The sequence below is a fragment of the Coptis chinensis genome, chromosome 2 (assembly GCF_015680905.1).
Source record: "Coptis chinensis isolate HL-2020 chromosome 2, ASM1568090v1, whole genome shotgun sequence".
NCBI lineage: Eukaryota > Viridiplantae > Streptophyta > Magnoliopsida > Ranunculales > Ranunculaceae > Coptis > Coptis chinensis.
The window spans coordinates 21,297,942-21,319,612 of record NC_141457.1 but is presented as its reverse complement, the minus strand read 5'-3'; the positions used below and the strand labels follow the sequence as shown (position 1 = coordinate 21,319,612).

Sequence of the window (21,671 nt, the reverse complement as noted above, 5' to 3'; positions counted from 1 at the left end):
TCCTTCCAATCCCGACCCAAACAAAAAAATTAAAGTTCTTACAGTATATTATATTAGTAGCTAGCAAGAAAAAATCGAAAGAAGCTCAACGTAAGCGAGATACTACCCAAACCTAAGTTCTATTAATAATTAAGAGTTGTAGCCCACCAAACGTACATTTCTAATCAATTTGTATATGTTTGTCGTTTGTGAATTTGTTGCAAGAAACTTAAAAGAATTCCTGACTACGGATACAAGATCACAAACAAAGCCATTATTATTGTCTACCAAAAAAAAAAAAAAGAAGCCATTATTGAGTTATGTTTCGGAAAATAAACACTTGAAGTCTTGAACTATGCTAAACTCTATAAGAGCCATATATATAATCTACATATCTCAAATCGAGACTGAGCAACTTTATATTAAATTCAAAGTAAGCATTCTATTGAATTGTGTAATTGTTATGCAAATTAAGTTTCAAAATATGCTCTACATTAATTTATGCATTCAACTATTCAAGGCAAGTGACCTTTTCGGTCGCGAAACAAAACTAATTTTTTCGTTTTTGATATTTTGACATTTTGAACATTGAGGATGCAGCCATGACTCCACGTCTCCATGAGGTGGGCATGGACTATGGGCAGTTCTTCCTTCTTTTGTTTTTCACGTTGAACCGACAATAAGGACACAGACAAGCCGTCTAATAACGAACAACTTCTCCCTGAAAAAGCCTGTCTTATGTCTCCACTCTTTTCCACTAAAACAGAATTATATTTATACAATTCCATACTCCACTTTTTCATCCAGCATGCTCTGACGAGTGACGACCATAATTCGACAAATCACACTACTATTACGAAAATACCCTCTTTACTATGCTCTCTATAAATTCTCACTTGTGAGAGTGAAAAAAACACTCAAAAACAAACTTCATCACCACTCTATACAGTATACATACAAACATATCTGTTTAGTTTTCCTTTGTTTTTCAAACAACTACAAACAAGCTAACTAGTGTCAATTCCTCAATATGCATTATCAGACTGATTCATGGGGCTCATACATGTCGACAAGGAGCACCAATGGAGACCCAATGGAACGAATAGAGAGACTAGCATCTGAAAGTGCTGTGGTGATTTTCAGCATTAGCACTTGCTGTATGTGTCATGCTATAAAAAGGTTGTTCTGTGGAATGGGTGTGAACCCAACTGTTTATGAACTTGATGAAGACCCAAGAGGTAAAGAGATTGAGAAAGCATTAATGAGTTTGCTTGGTGCTTCTTCTGCTGTCCCAGTTGTTTTTGTTGGTGGTAAACTTGTTGGTGCTATGGATGGTGTTATGGCTTCTCATATTAATGGCTCTCTTGTTCCTTTGCTCAAAGAAGCTGGTGCCCTTTGGCTTTGATAATGGTTTAATTATGACTACTACTAATAATAGTTAGACAAAAATATGCATAGACTAGCTAGAAAGTAAAAGGAGACTTGGATTTTTGTTTTGACTCCTTCATCAGCTAATCAGTTTTTAGTCTTTTTTTTCTCTCTCTCGATTTCTTATCCTTCTTTTTTTATGGGTGTTTTGAGTGTGTTGAGAGGTGCAGAGAGAGAAATGTACTTCTCCTACTGAGAGGAAAACAAAATGGTTGTTACTTGTTACTTGTTAGTGATATTTTGTTCCTTCAATCTACTTTCTTTTTAATTTCTGGCGTTATATATGTACATGTTGTATACTTGTAGCATTGTCAGCTAAAAATTGGCATATAAAATTTTGTCCCAAAAAAAATGGAAATACATTCTTTGTCAACATTTCAGCAAGGATTATATGCTGGCATCGCTTATCTGTTCTCTGCAACCTGCAAAGCACAATCAACAACATAATTGTGTGAGGAGAAATTCGAAAAAGAAACAAAAGCATTACATACCAGATGACGTGGCATTGGGCTCAGTGACCACGCAACGTAAAAGACAAATGTGCAACGTGGTGAGCTTTAACTGAGGACAAAAATAGCACGTTCATTGTCGTGAAATTTGGTCGACGTCATCATGGGACTTACGACATGGCCGTACGTAACAATTGGTGACTCAAAAGATTTAATTTCTCCCAATAAAGGACGTGGCGCATGCGAGAGTCTTTGTTGTGTACCTATGTTCAGAGATAAAGAATTCTCTGATGATCAACGTTTTTCCGAGACTGGTACTTGATTTTAGTCTACTGTGCAGAGTTGTTTAACTTTAATTTGGTGTGTAAACAGCGTGGTTCTCTGAAATATTGGATAGCCAACTTAAATTTTGAATTAGGGCAAGCATTAACAATTTTGATGCTATACCAAATCAAAGTAGAAGTCCGTCTCATTGCTCTCTTCTTTTTTTTTCGCTAAGGCCCTGTTTGGTAGCATGTATGGGCCAACCTGTACATGGGTTAGGGTGCACTATCCAAGTTTTTATGTTTGGTTCTTATATTTTGAGCCCAATTCCGTAGACCGTAGGCAACTAGTTGGTTGGCCCAACCACAAAAGCGTGTATACTGATATCACTTGTGGAGCACTGGATTCCAATCTACAGATTAAGTTATAAAACCCATAAACAAGAAAATAAAATAAAAAAACCACGAAGAAAAAAAAAAAAAAATGACCGCGAAAGAGAAGTGAAGAAACAACACGCTACCACTAGCTCCCACCATTTTTATCCATTGATCTCTCTACCTTAACGCCTTTTGATTCAAACTTAGGTATTTCTTCTCTCTCTTACTTTTATATTTCAAGAACATTGGTAATGGAAGTGTGAGTTTGAACAATATAAAAGGGTTTCAAAATTTAGGAATGTTAGTAAATTGAAAACACAAATTTACCCCCTGAAATCCATCACTTTTCTGCAGTTATTGTACGTTCTATTCTTTTGCTAAAAGTTTGGGCAATTTGTTATGCAAAATGGTTTCTAACTAACTAAGTAACTAGTTTCAGTAGTTTGCAAGACTTTATAGCCTTTGAAAAAATATGTATGTGGTTGGCACAAGTCATTGATCTAGCCTTTGGAGTTTGGAAAATGTATATGCTATTGTTTGTGCGAGTCAATCGATTAGAGCTCCATAGGCTTTTAGGAAAAGGAGTACTCAACTAGAGAGTAATAATTGAAGAGGAAAAGGAGCTGAGGGACGATTTATATATTTTGTGGGCTTGTAGGTAATATATTAGTATGACATACTGGTTAGTTCAATTCCCTCTTATGAGTTACTATGTCCAACTAAAACTATTACACTGATGAAGACCGTTTATCAGATTAGTTCAAGGTTCCCATGAACTAAGGTGTAAAGTTCTTCCAAAAGGTGCCCAGTGAACAACTTATTAATCTAGTAGTCTAGTATGCTCTATGTATAAGTGACCATATGCCTTACTTAGGGCGAATGAGGTTGAATCAAGAATCGACTTGTCGAACATGAAGCTAGTGCTGAATTGCTGATTGCTTAATCAATTATATAGTGCTCAAGTTGGAAATATTTGCCAAAGTAAGAGTGTATGGGTGTATAAGAGAGTCGGGGGGACACACTAACTTCTTTATAGATTGTTTTAGTTTGAGCTTTTTGGTAACACTAGTTAGCTCGTACATTTTTCTTGTAGCATTTTGTTTCATTCTTTTCTAAACAAGATTATTGTGACAAGTTAGCTCATACATTTCATTTGTTTTGTGACAAGTTAGCTAATGATGGCCTATTGCATCCATTTGTTTTGTATAACAAACTTGATGTCTACTTTTAGCTATAATATTGTATCTGCGGTGATATTTGAAATTCCGTCTAAAATTGAATAGTTAGTCTTTTTCACCAAATCCAACTCTGAATGAAACTTTATTGAGTCCTCTATCCAATGCAGCAAACCACAGTCCTTTTGGATTTGTGAGGAGAGAGTTATGGACTCGAGAACTTAGGCTGTCAGAATTTTCTAACTGCAGAACTCAGGTTGTGTGCACTGGATTGGATCCACGATTTCACATGATTAAGTTGAGATTTAAGTTTTTGATAAAACATGAAAATGTAAGTTTTGAGTGTCTTCTTTCTAATCCAATTGGCCTTATCCCGTTCCGAGGCATATGGAGATAGTTATGGTGTCTAGAAATTTGGTTGGCAGAAAAATATTCCGTCAGAATACAGTTTCTACGCACTGTATTCGAGCCCCGTTTTTGTATAGTTAGCATAAGAGTTAGATTTTTTGTAAAACATATAAGTCTGTGAGTCTTCTTTTCAACGCAAAAGGCCTCATAGCTTTTGGACATATATGGAAAGACATGTGCCATCCGGAAGATAGTCGGTCTGATTTCTAGTCTGTAGAAATCATGATTTTTACCGAGTTTGTGCTATATTTACTTCTAGGATAGGCTGGCATTGAGATTTTGTGTTCAATATGAAAAAATAAGTGTACATATCTTAGTTTCTAAATAATCAAGTCACGTGTCATTTGGATGAATGTAGAGAAAGTTATAGCTTCATCATGTTGTCGTTGTAGGTGCATAGACCTATTTTGGAAAATATTTCTAGTAATAAACTAAAAGTTTCTTAAATCTTTCTAGGGTGTTTTGTATACTATTTGTAACCTAATTTTATTTAATTTGCAATGTAGGTAAATATTATTTGGCAGATGCGTGCTATGCCAATACACCAAATTTTATTGCTCCATTTCGTGGCACTCGCTATCATCTAAAAGAATTTGGAGTGTTACATCCTACAAATTACAAAGAGTTATTCAATCTTCATCATTCATCTTGAGGAATACTGTTGAACGTATCATTGGAATTTTGAAAAAGCGGTTTGCTATTTTGGCTCTTCCACCTCCATGTCCGTTTGAAACACAAGTAAAGATAGTAATAGCATGTTGTTCTACACAATCACATATGAAGAGAGAAACTTAATGATGAATTTTTCGATAAGGATCGGAAAGAGCAAGAAGAACTTGAAGGAGACTCTGGAATGAGGAGACAAGATCTAGGAAACCTTAGTAGAAATAGAATACGAGAAATGGCATCAAATTATAGAAAGTCTATTGCCATTGCAATGTGGAATGACTATTGTGACTATTACAATGCAGATTGATGTAATAATTTTGATTTTCCTTTTTAGATTTGTTTCATGTTAAGAATGAAATGATCGATGGTACGTGTTTCTAATTAAATATTTTGTGGAGTGTTTTTTTTAAAAATATTTTGGGTGAGAATAGGGGCATTTAAGTTATTATTTTCCTTTTGTTTATAATGTTATATTATTTTTTCAAGTATGTAACAAGTTATCAGTGTAACAAATACAGTGTGAACCAAACAGCGAGCACACCAAACTTGTGACAGAACGAGTAACTGCCAAACAGCTTACTCTGCTTTAAGTTGCACATCTACAGAATTAGATCAGCTAAACCAGGTTGGCTACTACGAATTTTTTCTACTGCCAAACAGAGCCTAATGTGTCTCATTGCTCTCTGATCCTTGTTCATGGTGTGCTATCTTATGTTACACATATGATACAAAAAAGCCCATTTATATTATTACTAAGGCCTAAAGATACTCACAGAGTCACAGCCCATGTATTATATTTTCATTGTAGCCCCGATTCAATAAGAATGTCTGATTTCCAACCTAGTAAGCAGCGACTAATTTCTTGGTTTGAAAGGCATTGGTTTAGACGTGCTTGCGATTGCGAAATTGGATATTCTTGACCTAGGTCAGCTTCATTATTCACCTAGAGGAATGAGGATCGACCTTGATAGGACTTGGAAGACCTTAATTACGAGGTGCTAAACGCATAAGCTTGGCAACAGTTTCCGTTATTCGGATATGAAGTATTTTAAACCTGGGCCCAATTAGGCCCAAATAAGTACCGATTAGCGATTAGCGTGTTATTGGATTTGTCCCGTCTTTAGTGTAAAGGCCAGAAGCGCAATATAGTCCAATGATAGGATTGATCCATCTGAGATTCTCTAACCATTTCTAAAGTCTGAACACATCTTGCATGCATGGTCAAAAAATTGCTAAAACATAGCTGATGGCCTGAAACCAGGTATTAAAAAAGGATGGCCATCCCCAACCTAGAAACATTAGGCCGGTGCTGCCAGAAATGTCTCGATCTAGTCGAGTGACCTCGAAAGGAGTTTTGGGGATAGTGTTTTATGTACGAGCTGAGCCTAGTTAGGCCTGGATAATTGGACTGGTCTTGCAAGATTACCCACAACGTTTCAAACGCCGGAGGAATGTGTATTGTTTAAGATAGATGTAGCCACTATTTGGGCACGTACGTAGCCTATGAAAGGATTGATATACATGCGTAACATGCGTCTTGCACAGTTGCACTCATACGTTTTCTCAAATTCACTCTTGAATGATCTTTTGAAAACTGAAACTTGTTGGCAGCTTTGAATCCGTGATTTGCACTTGAATTCATCAAAATCTTGACGAAAGTGATCCAATAACGTTACGTGACTTAGAGGACTTTCTCAGCATTGAAGTCCAATTCGGAAGGCATGCTGCTTCAACACGCGAGAGAGGTACGAAATTTTGTTTTTCTTGTGTTATGTGTTTCACTTTATTGTGATGTACAAATGCATGCACACACATTAAGATCGGTTGGTCTTGCACTCTTGCATCCATATCATACTATAAGCATTGTCCTTTTATCAAGAGATATTTGAGTAACATTATAGTTTAAATGTTTAATCCGAAGTCATAGCTTTAACGATAATCAGTCTTGACGGAATTACCATTTGACTCTGTGTCTGTGTTCACGGCTTCACGTCAATGCTTCATATTGTGATGACTAGGGAGAAAGATGATTAACAGGTTGCCAATACAGTAGAACTAAATAGTGAGATTACAATGATCAGTTGGTTCCAAGAGACAAAGGCCGGTTTTGTTATTAAGAGTACGATGCTAGATAGCCTGCAGGTATTTGATGATGTAACGTCAGGAGGGTAATCTTTGACAGAGGTAGCAATCTGAGTTTGGATTGGGGAAAGGGAGGAGCGAGGATCTTGGGTTTATATAAGGCCATAAGGGGGCTTTAGTACATTTTCTGAATTTTTTCGGAGGGGCGAACCTTTGTAGTTTTAGAAATTCTTATAGTGATATAAAATAGTAGTTTACCTAAGTTACATGGACACGGATAGGTGTGTCCTTATCCGACACATATACGAAGTTTATGACACAGCGAACCGTGAAATATAAAAAACACGGATTTTTTTCAAAATATGGCATGACCATGAAACATACTAGTTTACCAATATATCTGGCAGCGGGTTTACCCCCTCAGCCTCCCTAGCTCCATCATTTAGGATAATGCTTATAATCAGAATCCGTGGTATTTAGTGCACCTCTATGCTTAAGAATGTAAGTTTTGGAGTCATTGATCCAGGAAAAGGGTACTAATCCTTTTAATATAGTCAGTTTCATGGCGAGATAATACAATAAGGCGTCTGGCAACTGGAGACAGGAACGGAGCTAGGAATCTGAGGGGTCTGGCAACTGGGGACAGTGACGGAGCTAGGAATCTGGGGGGTATGAGGAGGCAGTAGTTCACCATCCTGAATTTTTTTGAAGGGGGAAGCCTTATAGTTTCTGGAATAATATTTGTACCAATTGTAGTATAATTTGTTGGTTTTTCCAAATGTTTGGGGAATGTCTCCGTCCTTGTCTCCTCGACTGTGGAGTCCATCGTCACAGGCAAAAGACGCCTTCTAAGAAAGTGCTATCAGTAGAGCCTTGCCATCATAAGTTTTAGCTAAAGAATAATTTTATTGATAAAATGGATAAGTTACACTGATTTACTGAGAATCTAAATGGACATCTTCAAGGAATGGAGATAGAAACAAATCCTAACCATATCTCATATACTCCCCTAACAATAGTTCGTTTGTCATAATTCAGTATAATCTCTATTTCTACATAAGATATAGTGCATCCTATTGAACTTTATTCTTAGTACCATAACCAATTAAGTTTGTCTTTTTGTTTTGGTTGGGTTTGGGGAAGGGGGTGGAGGGGTGTCGTACTTTTTTTCATGCTTACGTGCAGAAAAAAGTTGACTAACTACAGATAGATGTGAGTTCTCTCTGCAGTTTATAGTCATAAACAAAAGGCACAGCACGCCATTGAAGTATCAACAACGCCATGCAGAAGCAGCTAAAATGGCTCTATCTTGCCACCCCAACAGCAAGCAACCCCTATCTTCTCTCAACCTGTACCCAGCACATGGATACAATCCCAGCAACATCTTTGACTGTGTTACGGCATGTCCACTCAACGCCACTCCCTTAAATCCCTTTCCTTCCATCATCTTCCTCCATTTTTCTAGTCTCTCGTGTCTTTCCACCCTCTCTGATCCCTCACATGCGACAATGTTCTTTATCTCTGGTGCAAATATATATTGCTCCACCTTGGCCCGCTCTGGTGAGTCAATTGGGAATGTTGCGTCCAATGAGTCAAAAATGGCTGAGTAATAATGCAATGCTTCAAGGAACCTGCCCAAGAAGTATGGTCCATTGTGGCTTGATTCCTGCTCTACTAGGGTGACAACATTTGGCGCTTGATCTCGAATCATTCCCAACAGGTTTCCTAGAGAGCCACCGGGTACACGATGGAGGCAATTCACAGAGTTAACTGCCAGTGCTTCTCCAATACGTCGTTGAAACATGTGAGGTTTTATGTCCTCTAGTCTCTCCCCAACTGGGTGAAAGGCAAATGGGATGTGAAGAGAATGGGCTAATTCAGTTAAGCCTCGGCCAGTCTCCCTTACTGACTCTTGTGGGGAACCGACTCCAGTTATTCGAAGAAAAGGGGGACCTCCACGACGAGCAGCGAGAGCTTGCATGAATGCTGGCCACTGGTACCCCTGAAGGATATCTAGATCAATGACATGAACACGCTCTTCAGACTCGAAAGCCTCAAAGATTGTCTGGTTCGCTGTGAAGTGAGCAAATTTTATGTACGGGCAAGCTTGGTACACAATTTGGTATATTTTAAGCGTGTCTAGTGAGTTTGGAACGAAGGGTGCGAAGGATTTTGGAGTGGATGAATTTGAGTTTGTGGTAAGAGCTGTAGCGAGCCTTGCACCAAGGGCGTCAGTGAAGCAGGAGGCAACTCGTTGCATTGAGTCGCCCAGAGGCGTGACAATTCTATTGAGGTTATGGAGGAACCGCCTTGCTGACATGTACTCCTCTTTGGCAACTGCTTCCGCACAGGCAAGCAAAAGATGCACGAGTTGAAGACCACTGTCTTGTTCCTGATGGATAAAAAATAACCAGAAATTGTCATACCATGGATTAGATTGTGAAATTCAGGCTTTGCGATCATATTAAATCCAGCTTCAAATATAGAGTACGGTGTGTGTGATGCTGTTATTTCTAAGGATGCTGTCCAACATATGAGATCGATCTCTGTCTCTGTTAAAGAAAAGTGACTCTTCACTACATTATAACCATGACAATTATTGAACCAGTTTGAAATTCTAAAAGATGCAGATAATGGTTCAGATATTGTTTAGGTTGGATCTCGATCATTATTTTATGCAAAAGTTGCTTTTGTAGATCATTCCTTTTATAAAAGGTTTCAGATGTCAAATTTAACCATGTCTTGTTGTAATTGTGAGAAGAAAGGAGATACTGTAGTCGCTTAAGGAGACAAAATTGACTATATTTATGACTTACCATAGTGAAATCTGCCTGTCCAGCCCCAATGACAGGAGGTGTAACCAAGCTATAATTAAGGCCGTCATGTTGTTCTTGCTTCTGCTGTTGCTGTTGCTTCTTCTGTTGTTGTTGTGGTGGTGGTAGAGGTGGTGTTGGCTGTTGTCGTTGTTGTTGCTGCTGCTGTTGTTGCAGTGGTTGACGACGATATTGTGGTGGTAGCGGTGTGGTTACAACGGAGTTCAGCTGATATGGATCTCTCTCCTGGGTCATATTGGAACCTACTGAGGCCAGCGGGTCATAGATCTCGTCGCCAAACTTCAAAGAATTCGGTGTTGGCAAATCCAGCATCTCCAAAAGTGTCAACTCAAAATTCTCCGGGGAGCTTCCAAAGCCTGATGTCTTCTTGGTTGAGTTATAAGCTCCTAATCCATCTTTGCGATATTCATCCACTAACCCTTCCATTCCTGGCAGTACAAAGCTTTCCGGCTGCATAAAACGATTTTTTGGAGAATTGAAAATCTTGTGCAGTGGACTTTGTGCTTTCCCTTTATTTAAGATGTGGGAAGGTGATGATCCCAGCTGATTTGGCCCCTGAAGATGGCTGTAGTTTTGATTGTTGCCTAAAGTTTGTGTCCCAGTTGTCATTTTCATCGGTGAAGAGATCTTTACGTCAGGTGTAACCTTAGGGGAATACATCATGAGGTCTGGGCTAAGGTCGACTTGATCGGTAAATAAAGACTCCCATATTGAATAGTCTGGTGACTGGAGTTCAGTGTATATTTCTTCAAATTTGAGGTTTTCTAAAATCGAATTGGACGGATTGAGATCAATCTCATTATACTCCAGCAATGCAGCAATCTTGTTAGACTTGAAAAGTGAAGCATTAGAAGAAGATGGAGTCACTGCTGAGCATGATTTCTCCAAGTCTGAATCAGTTTGAGTTATATTCAATGTTGAGTTTGATCTCTCCAAAATTGAGTCATTAAGAGTGGTGTTCAATGTTGAGTATGAATTCTCCCTCTTAAGAGTTCCTACACTCCCACCTAAAGAATTTTTCATTCTTGTCACCGAAAAAGAGAAAAAGAAACTTCAGTACGAACTCAAACCAAAGGAGAAAACATGTCACTTCTGTCTCACTATTTTCAACATGCTACGATGGGGAAGTAGCATATGAGGACTAAAAGTTTTCTTCTGTCTTCATTAGTTCTTCTCATATAGGGATATTGTTCCTTCCAACTTTGTGGCAGTTAGGAGGGTAATGTGAGGTATGTGTGTGACACAATTTATTTTCTGACATTATGTTCTTGGAGGCTTCTATTGAAGTGCCTCCATTTTATCAACAATGCTAAGTTTAGCTGTATTATGGAAAGCGTACTTTGTCATCTTGTACCATGATTTCATCAGTTTTTGCCAACTCTTTATGTTGTAGACTAGTAGGGTTGTGAAGAGTTGGATCCTTCCTCCTTGGGCCGGCCAATAAAGTTAAAACAAGAGAATTTGAATCTTTAATTGGAATTTGTGATTAGTTTTATTATTATCCAGAAAAAAGCCGAGGCCGTACGTATGCACATTGCAAGTACTATACTAAGAAGTTTTGTTTTTGTATAGGAGGAGGATCAAGGCTTCTAGTCTTCTACTGTATTAATACAGAAAAAAGGTTAAATACTTCGATTGTGGAAAAACAAGATTCGGAGTCTTCTTTTTAGTACCAGTTTGTCCTTAGAAATAAGCTTATACTGCATTCCGAATAGATATCAAATTAAGCATACACGAAAGAAAAAAAAACATTATTGCATACTCTTCTTCGTGTTGCATAATATAAACAGGAGAACAGAAATGACAAATGAGATATAAAAATATTTCTGTACATACTTATAGTTGCATAATACACAACTAAATACATATTTTTTTTGGTAAGACAACTAAATACATGCCATAATACATAACTAAATACATATTTTTTTTGGTAAGATAACTAAATACACGTGAGATTACTAAAGTGCGTATCATGAGACATTGAAGGACTATTATGAATTAAAGATATTGTCCTGTTTAAAAGAATAACAATGATAGTATCGCTTCCAAGGACATAAATCAAAAGAAAACAGTACCACGCTTAATTTATGGGCCTTTATGTTTTTTTGTTGTTAATTAGGTTCTTTGCTTATAGTACGTATGCCATTTTTTCTTATTCATAAGAATTATCTTATGAGAGAACTGAATATTATGGGTGAATAGTACAGTGGTGAGGTTGACAAGTGAAAAAAAGTTGAGTTTTTTTTAGTTCCAAAATTTAAAAGCAAAGGAACAAGGAGAGAGACAAAAGAGAAGACATTGGCGAAATCGTTGGATGTAAGCATGGTGGCGACGCCAATGCAGCAATGCCTTGGATTTCCCAGCACAGAGAATACACACGCCTACTGTTTGTCCCTCTTCATTAGGCGGCACTTCAAGTTTCTTTGCCAGGCCATCTCACTTAGCTTACCACTCCTAAAATATCTGATATGGTATTTGTCACCTTCAACATACTGCAGGCTGACGTAGTGAAGAAATCTTTAATGGTGTCTCATGCAAACTGAGCTTAATACAAATTTGACAAAAATACTACAAAGGGCAATGTACTATATACTGTTTAGCAATTGGAACAATATACTATTTTTTGGACCAATTTAGGCAATGCACTATCTCAATTGGGTCAATTGACACAGCGTTTCTAATTCCGACCAATTTAGACTCCCGGAGTGATGATGTGTCAAGTGAAGTTTGACATGGATCACACGTGGAGCGACAAAAATACTACAAAGGGTAATGTACTATGCGTTGTTTACCAATTGGAACAATATACTATTTTTTAGACCAATTTAGACAATGCACTATCTCAATTGAGTCAATTGACACAACATCTCTAAGTCCGCCCAATTTAGAGGACTATCATTTATTAGTGGAAAATTTGAACATTCTAAGTTTGTGAATAACAAGTAATGATATTTAATTGTGAAAAGTGGTTTGATGCAAGTGACAAAGTTTACATTGTTTAAGAGTTGTGTTACTTCTGATTTGGTGGTGTTCCACAATGTCTCTAGTTATATGCTTAGGAGGCAAACACAAACAATACTAACTCAGAGGAAAGCATAATACTGAAAAAAGGCTAAGTAACCTAAACTTAAGATGCAAATAATGGTGTCAAGAGTCCTTCTATGTAGTTTTTTGTGAAAGAATATTTGGAATGTTTTCATATTATTTGCTAGTGTGTAGGTTCTCAACCCCCATATATAATAATAAGTTCATCTATATATCATCTTTTTCAAGATATATATTTTTTCTTCTAATGAACATATAGAAATTAAACATGTATATATATACTTTCTGCATGTGTTTTTCCACCATATTTTTACAGTATCTTTTAAGAAGTTATAATTACAATGGATTTAGAAAAAAAGAAGTAATTTTTTATGTGTTAGTAGTGAGTCTAAATTGGCCAGAATTAGAGACGTTGTGTCAATTGACCCAATTGAGATAGTGCATTGCCTAAATTGGTCCAAAAAATAGTATATTGTTCCAATTGGTAAACAGCACATAGTACATTGCCCTTTGTAGTATTTTTGTCGCTCCACGTGTGATCCATGTCAAACTTCACCTGACACATCATCACTCCGGGAGTTTAAATTGGCCAGAATTAGAAACGTTGTGACCCAATTGAGATAGTGCATTGCCTAAATTGGTCCAAAAAATAGTATATTATTCCAATTGGTAAAGGTCACATAGTACATTACCATTTGTAGTATTTTTGTCTACGAATTTAGTTTGCTACTCACAGAAAAATTCAGAAAATTGTACAATGAAAAATTAAACATATATGTGACATTTTTCTACACCAAATTGTTCGATGAGCAAATATGAAGATGGGCAGTTAAAAAGAAAAGTGAAGGGTTCTAGTGACATAAATTCAATGTTCGTGATTCCAAATGAAATTTTGGAATTCCGCCTAATATTTCGGTTTTTTAAAAAATTGGAATTCCAAATATAGAGTCGAAATATCCAAAATTCCAAATGTGATAGGGTTGAAATTTAATGAATTTCGGTTTTTAGATTTATCGGAATTCCAAAAATTCCAAAATCCCGAACTATGCATAAATTACAAAAACACATAAACAAACACGTTAGGGTATTTCTAAGTATTAGATTAGGTTAATTTTTTTATAGATATGATCTTATAACTATATTAAACATTGTCACAAAATATCTGGTTATTCAGAAATTTTTTATCTTGTCAAGTATAGTATCAAATATCATGAAAATGAATGGTCTACAAATCTTAATTTGTTAACTAGCTACATTCAATGGATAGAATTTTCAATTTAAATTTGACAATATTTAAAATAGTTGGAGATCATATATGCTAAAAAGGGCCTAATCTAAAACTTAAAAAATTCATGAACGAACATGAGCTAGTTTACATGTTTTTTAACATATGTTCTTAGAATCCTTCCTAAAAGAAAATTATGGGAACTATTGCTGTATCATCAGTAGGACTCTATGGTGTTCGAAATTGTCGCGTGTTAAAATCCCTCCAGCCAAAAATAAATTATTTTGTGTCCAGTCATTTTTAGTTGATGTCTTGATGACACCATGGATCACCTAAACATTTCACTTTTTGTTCATTAGCTAAAGCCAAGGTATCACAAAGTTCTCTATAAACTAAACTAGAAGGGAAATTTACATAATGCCTTATCTTTGGCAAGTGAAAATAACGATTTTTTTTCTTCATTCCACTTTCTACACCCATTTTCACCTCCCACAAAAATCTCAAACAGTCAAAGCCAATCCAACTCAGTTAAAGTGTTAAAAAAAAGAGTAACAACATATCAAGTGGCAACGCTTTAGCCCATTTGGTATTGCTACGGTATTGCTAGTTTGTTAAAACTTATTAAGCTACTTTTCTCATCTTCAGAGTTCATATATATCTTCATAACAAGTTGAACAATTTCTATCACTAGAAAGTGAATAACAACTAATAGAAGTGCTTCATATAAATATTTGGGTTTACTAGTATTAATGAGCAAATTAGAATTCCCCTCTCACTAGATGGAGAAATTAGGGTCTATCCCCAAGTACACACCAAAAAAAAAAATCAACTTGGGTTAGGTTGACCGTGTTTTTTTTGTGTGTATTTGGGAAAAGACCTTAATTTCCCATCTAGGGGGTGTAATAGTGGTTAACCCTAAATATTTTTGGGTTGGAAAAATTGCAATTATAAAGTTAAGGTAGTGGCTGCATATTCTGCATATCAAAGGCAGCTTAACAACATTAGCAATGCCAAACGGTCTATAGTGGCACACTCCTGTCCACCAAGAGTACTCCCCCACCCCCCAACCCAACTTGTCATGTCCACAGTACATGGTTAATACAATGTATGTGTTTAAAGTTGTCCAGGCAAGAAAGTTGTCCATATAGATGATAGACGACCAGTTCAAGCAGTGTTTTCAAGCCAAGTTTAAGTAAATATTTTCCTTTTGCTCCAGTCCCAAAAGGTAATTGACGATGGAGTTATAAACAGCTCTAGAGAAATCAAGCCCAAAGGCTATCATTACCGAGCCAAATTGCTCACCATCAAGCCATGGTTACGTTCAAATATTGGCATGTATCTACATGATCAGCTTATGTATAATAGTTATGGGTTCAAATTTAAAATTCAACTGTTCAACATCATGTAAAATACATCACTTTCAAATACAAAGTACCGAAAACCAAATGTTTTTGAATGTAGGTTGTCTGTTGTCATTTCATCTCCAAGTTCTCCATAAGGTTGAGGTGTCCACAATTCTACAAATACAAGTACTCCATTGATTTGAACAGAACTCGAAGTATATTTAATAGTTTTGTACAGTAGTCATCAGAATGTTCCATGTACCAATCATCAGAATGTTCCATGTACTAGTCATCAGAATGTTGCAGTCTGCAGCTAATCTATCAACGCTGTTGTATGTGTAGCAGAAAGGGCGAAAGAGTAATGAAGTCAAAAGCTTGACATTTAATTCTAACGGAACAATAAAGTTTCACTCCTACATTCCAATTGGGGTCGATATATCCGTAGATTTCTTGCTTCTGAAAGCTCATAAAGCCTTCAATATATACTACAACCCGTGAATCCATTACAAAGAGTCTGCAAGCTGCCAAAGAACCCCTTCACATGTCTTTGTTTCTAGTAAAGAACATGTTCCTAAAGTCTTTGATTGCACTTTGCATTAACACACACAAGTCAGCAACTGCTCACGGGTTCATCTACCTCAATACAGTACATACACCTTGCTCCAGCTATATCTGTTGTTAGTTATCTTCACTTCAAGTGTGTGGTACTGCTCTAAAAGCTCTTCAAGAACGAATTATGTTACTGTAGATAGCTTGGTCGGGAGCTTCTCCACAGTCCCATTTTGCTGCAATGGATCCAAGGGTTCTTTTCATTCTTGTGTCTTTGTTTACTCAGTCACTTTCCAAAGAATCTCCCTCACCAAGAACCACCTCTAATATTGCTGTAATGGGTTTTGTATACTGTGACATTTGCTCCAACAACACCTTCTCAAGACACAGCTACTTCTTGCCAGGTAATATAACTAAATAGACCCAATACTTCAAATTCTCTGTTGCATTCTTTTGAATAGATTCTGATAAATGTAACACATTTTGGCACGATAATGTTCATCATGTAATCAGGAGTGAAGGTTCACATAAACTGCAAGTTCAATGCAATCTCACCAACAACCACAGAACAAATCACCTTCTCAGTCAACAGAACAACGGATAAATTCGGAATCTATAAGTTGGAAATCCCATCTGTTGATGGAATCAAGTGTGCGGAAGAGCAATCAGTTCAATCATCTTGCCAGGCAAGCTTGGTTGAGACCACATCATCCGTGTGCAACATTCCCGGTTTGAAGACGACTTCCGATCAAATGGCATTCAAATCGAAACAAGCTAATGTTTGTTACTATAGCTTAAATGCATTGAATTACAGACCACCAAAAAGAGATACAAACTTATGTGGAGAATACAAAGAGGGAATGTCAGATTCAATAAACTCAGCCAAGTTCTTTCTTCCTTGCTACCCACCATTTGGTTTTCCTTTCCCTCCATTTCCTCCTTTCCCTTCATTTCCCTTCCCTCCTTTTCCACCTTTCCCTTCATTTCCCTTCCCTCCGCTTCCGCCTTTTCCCTCATTCCCTTTCCCTTCCTTTCCACCTTTCTCTTTCCCTCCCTCGCCACCTTTCCCTTCCTTTCCACCTTTTTCTTTCCCTCCCTCACCACCTTTCCCTTCCTTTCCACCTTTTTCTTTCCCTCCCTCACCACCTTTCCCTTCCTTCCCACCTTTTCCTTTTGCTCCCTCGCCACCTTTCTCATATTTTCCCTTCCCTCCAGTGTCACTTCCACCACCATCTCTACCTTTCCCATTCCCACCTCTTCCTCCCCTTCCTCCTTTTCCTCGCTTTCCTCCTCTTCCTCAAACCCCACCATTATTATCAACATCTCCTCCTCCTGTTTTTAATCTAGGAGACCCACGAACTTGGATACCTTTCATCCCTCCACCCCCTCCTAACCAACCGCAAGACCAGCATCCATGACACCAGATTCAGTGTTTCTAACATTATTATTCTCCATTTGGTTCTCTAACTAGAAGATTCAATGTTCCGATTACCATGTAATTATTGGATAGTCTTGAATATATAGAGTAGCCCATATATCTCAATTATGTTGAATTTTTCTGTTAGTATATGAGATTTATTTAGTGTGTTTTAGTCGGACTAATGCTAAGTAGGTAAATTAAGAAGCACAATCTACAGGAAATAGGTTAATCTAGACAACACATTGTAAATATATCATGAATGATATTGTAAAACAGGAACACAAAGGTGGGAACAGAGCAACAGACCATTTAAGTGAAGGATGTTCTTCACAGTTATCCATCAGGTATCAGCAGAACTAAGCGCCAGCTCGCCAAGCTATGATGGGAAGAGATCTCCATCAAACTTCCCTTCACGTTTTCAGTACGTTCTGTGTTCATCTCTGGAACTTATGCAGTGGTCCTCTGCGAAGATGAACCACATCCTGCAACAAGCACAATCCCCTCTCCATGCATGATAACTTGATTGCACTCTACAATGATCGTATCCACAACATGAAATAATCAACGCTGAGGTGATGATATCATCTTTACCACATTTATGTGACATCTATTCCACATCTTCTGTCAACCAGGGATCCCAATGTACTATTGGTGCTATCTGGTTCTCGAAACGACCATCCAGCAGAATTCTCCACTTTATATGTCATCAGGACCTCTAATTAAGTAATCTACATTTTCCCAACTCCATTGCTCTTTCAACATCTTAACATGTAGATGCCGGCTGTCACTGATTAGGTTATGCTCAGGTTCCAACCTCTTACATGCCCCTTGTTCACATTACCATAGTCCATGATCCCCGACAGGAAATTGACTGCTAATGATCTTCCAAGAACAAGAATCATGCACAAATTCCCCTCTGATCCACCCGTAAACAATATCACCCTCTTCAAAAATGATCTCCTTTTCTTTCGGTCAAGGAACAGGGCAGGAAACTCTCTTTCATCACTCTCAGAGACTCTCCAAAATGTGGAGATCACTACACTGACAAATCACAGATGCACCATGTAGGTCACCCTGGTAAAATAACAGAACCTGGAGATGGCAATTGGCAAGCCTACTTTTTGTTTTGGCAAGAAAGGGGACATTACAAAGCTAGTTGAAACCCTAAAAGTAATGCTCTATTATCGCTTGAAGAGCACACTGGTACAAGCTCCAGTCCCTGAATTGAAAACTTAAACCATCATGTTTTCTTGAACGACATAGATAAATATATGTACCAACATGTTTTATTGAACGCACTGTAATCATCTGAAGCAAGCACCTACTTTGAAATGGCTAATTTAGGTTAGTAACATATGCACACATAAAAGTCTTAGATGTGATCAGTAACAATATCATAGATGATGGTGACAACCACCTAGAGTTATGAGAAATCAACAGAGTAAATGCTTTTCTAGGATATTCTTCTTAAGTAGGCAAATGAAAATCTTAAGGCAACTTACACTTTTTCTCCTCCGAAGAAAAGCAGCAAGTACTTCAGGAAAAGGTCATGAAATAATAATATGTAAAATTGCAGACGTAAAGGGAGGACAGACCTTTAACGGTAGATTAGCAACCCTTCGGTCATTTATCATTTACTAAATTACCAAAAAACATAGAGGAAAAAGAAGAGCCTCATATGGAGAACAAAGAACCAAAATCAAAAATCAAAAGCAATCCCACATTCCCATCATTAATCCCTACTTACGATCCCCAAAATTATCACTAAATCTTTAGAGAGAGTCCCTTCCTTCAGCGCAAGAGGAAATCTAACACCATAATTATGCTTCAAGAAATGAACATGGCACATATACTGCCGAGTATTGCTTTCAAATTGCTAAAATTTTAACACCGTAGCATATGAAAGGAGTTTCACAGAAAGTGACCAAATTTCAGATTCCATAGTCCGGAGTCTTGATAACCTTGTAGAAACAGATTCTTGTTTATGTTCTCAATGAAATCTTTTATCTGAATTGAGTACCATGGTCCGAGATATGAATAATCTTAAGGCTGTGCTCACTTCCCCTGCAAATTGTGGTAACCTTTACATATAGAAATTTAGCTCAAACAGAGGATGGATGAAGGATTCGTAGGTCTTTCCACCATTAAAATCCTACAAAAAGAAGATGCAGATCCCGTGATCTTTGTTGCCATTTCAGAACTGCAAAATTTTACCTAGATTTGCATCCATTTTGGTAGGATTTTAGTGGTGTAAACACCTACCTAGTCCTTCACTCAACCCCGTTTAAGTTCAACACCTACCTGGAAATATTCCCAATATATGCAAGGAAACAAGAATAAGCAGAGTCTAAAGTCTAAACCTAACTTACATTGACATGGATAGATGATCCCGTATCCGACACGGATACAAACTATCTGACACGGCAAAGTATAAAAAATGGAGGTATATCACATACAATGTGTCCGACACAGATTATTTTTGACATATGGCGTGTCCATGTTACATAGGTCTAAACTGATCTAGTAAATCGATAAATTCAAAAACTCTTAACTTCGTAAGACCCATAAATAAACTTCATATTCCCTAGTGAAAAGATGTGAAGCTTCCATCTGCAATACTAAACAATGACCACACAATACAAGCCAAACAGGTTCCTCTAATATACAAATAAAAAAAAGGAGCAAACCATCAACAACTAAAGAACATTGCTCCTAGCTTCTCATGTAAATTCCTCGAAGCATAATAATTTATTTCGGGTTTGTTCTACCATATACAGAGGCTATAGATTATGGACTAACTAAACTTAAACATAGAAAACACCGAGACATTGTAATAAAATTGGGTTTTCGAACCTTGGCACTTAACACATTCTTCGCCCCAAGATGAACTTTGGAAATGGGACTTGTACTGGTCTTCTGTGGCCTGTGGGTGGTTTAACTTGTTGGGCTGGGGGTTCAGCCCACCCAAGTTACATTGTCAATTAAGTTTTTAAAAACGAAATTGATCCACGTCCGTTTCTTGGTCCAAAGTCCAAACGAACGGTCTCTTGTGTGCCCAGAAATTTAGTTGAAGTGTTGAACAGTTGATAATTAAAATATTAAATTAGTTTATAACCGCTCAAAATCGAGTTTTCTTTGCTCACAGCACTGACGCCCACAGTGCTCACAGGGGCAACATATAATTCATTTATTTTCTCGGGTTTCTTCTTCTTTTTTTTCCCCTCTCCGGTCCAAAATAATATAATTCATTTATTTTCTCAAAATTACCAATAAATAAAATTTAACCCATTAAAAATAGTAAAGAAAAACCATTTACAATGCAAGAAAATTCTCCATTATATTTCATGTATGTGTTTGGGATACAGGTAACAAAAACTTTTTTAAGATAATAAAGAAAATTACAAAATATATGACCACTCCAATATTAACTTGACAATTGCTTTCACCACTCTTGAAGTTAGAACCACAGAGAGCTCGAAATATTGAAAGCGGTTAGCAACTTTGAGAGCATGAACAAAATTTTAGCATCATGAATTTAAGCTTGAGTTGGACTTCACAATAGGCTAAAGATACTATTTCAAACAAAGAAATCCACAAAGTCTACAGAGTGTGCGGGATGATTCAGCTCTTGCCTACACCATATCCAAATAAGAACAAACGATAAATTGTATTAAAAAATTAAAATTGGAAGAAAAAAAAAAACTTAATCTTCATTTATATATGCCTGAATATTGGGAATGTCTTGTTGGATTATGTGCTCCGATAATCTTACTAAAGCCTGCAAATTAACTTCAGAATTTCAATTGTACGATGCTTAGCTTAACGATTAGATTTTAGTATAGATCGGATATAATTAGCAAACCTGTGAATAAAGCAAAGAGTGATTAAACAACATCATTAGCATGCTTGGGGGTCCATGTTGATGAAATGGAAAACTTTGAGCCATTGACAAATCTGGATACATACATGTATTTAGGGGATAGTAACCACTTGGACCATTGTATGCATGTGGCACCCATGAATCCGGTTTCACAAGTTGCAATCAAAGGAATAAATATGATAAAAGAAATAAATCACCAAAAATATAGTACAAAGAAGTCGGTATAAACCAGAGTGGACTGCACACTTCCATTAATGGCCTTTAGAATTTGATCTTCATCTGGTAGTACGTGCATTTGAGGTACCTACATCAAACGAAGTTATTAATAAAACTATCTTAAATATCAGTTTTTCTCTTAAACAAACACGAACATGTGTCTTGAATATCTTATATAGTGTCGTGAACAACTTATATAGTGTCTTGAACAACTTTTTTAATTTACATTTATTAACTTTTTTAATTTATGCTTATATATAACACTATATAAGTTGCTCAACACACTATGTAACATGTCCGTAAACGGACAACCCGTTTAAGAAAAAGT

General features: G+C 37.0%; 3 protein-coding genes and 2 long non-coding RNA genes across 5 annotated transcripts; 3 read left to right on the top strand and 2 right to left on the bottom strand.

The window, feature by feature from the left end:
- Positions 1-730: 730 nt before the first annotated feature.
- Positions 731-1,675, top strand: ROXY1 (Thioredoxin superfamily protein). Its single transcript, XM_086594466.1, has one exon. It carries the CDS (start codon positions 1,010-1,012, stop codon positions 1,382-1,384), a length of 375 nt encoding a protein of 124 aa, XP_086450592.1. The 5' UTR covers positions 731-1,009; the 3' UTR covers positions 1,385-1,675.
- Positions 1,676-2,486: 811 nt separating this feature from the next.
- LOC147515318 (uncharacterized) lies at positions 2,487-5,112 on the top strand. The gene is made up of 2 exons (XR_015213413.1): positions 2,487-2,704; positions 4,587-5,112. It is a non-coding gene; the product is annotated as an uncharacterized LOC147515318 (long non-coding RNA).
- Positions 5,113-7,717: 2,605 nt separating this feature from the next.
- Positions 7,718-10,959, bottom strand: LOC147515317 (GRAS family protein RAM1-like). The gene is made up of 2 exons (XM_086586761.1): positions 9,648-10,959; positions 7,718-9,223 (listed from the first exon to the last, which is right to left on the bottom strand). The coding sequence occupies exons 1-2, from the start codon at positions 10,686-10,688 to the stop codon at positions 8,102-8,104; spliced, it is 2,163 nt and encodes a 720-aa protein (XP_086442887.1). The 5' UTR covers positions 10,689-10,959; the 3' UTR covers positions 7,718-8,101.
- Positions 10,960-15,266: 4,307 nt separating this feature from the next.
- Positions 15,267-18,976, top strand: LOC147515316 (Pollen Ole e 1 allergen and extensin family protein). Its single transcript, XM_086586752.1, has 2 exons — positions 15,267-16,231; positions 16,341-18,976. Exons 1-2 carry the CDS (start codon positions 16,069-16,071, stop codon positions 17,243-17,245), a joined length of 1,068 nt encoding a protein of 355 aa, XP_086442878.1. The 5' UTR covers positions 15,267-16,068; the 3' UTR covers positions 17,246-18,976.
- On the bottom strand, positions 17,441-20,094 carry LOC147515315 (uncharacterized). The gene is made up of 2 exons (XR_015210165.1): positions 18,750-20,094; positions 17,441-18,466 (listed from the first exon to the last, which is right to left on the bottom strand). It is a non-coding gene; the product is annotated as an uncharacterized LOC147515315 (long non-coding RNA).
- Positions 20,095-21,671: the final 1,577 nt, after the last annotated feature.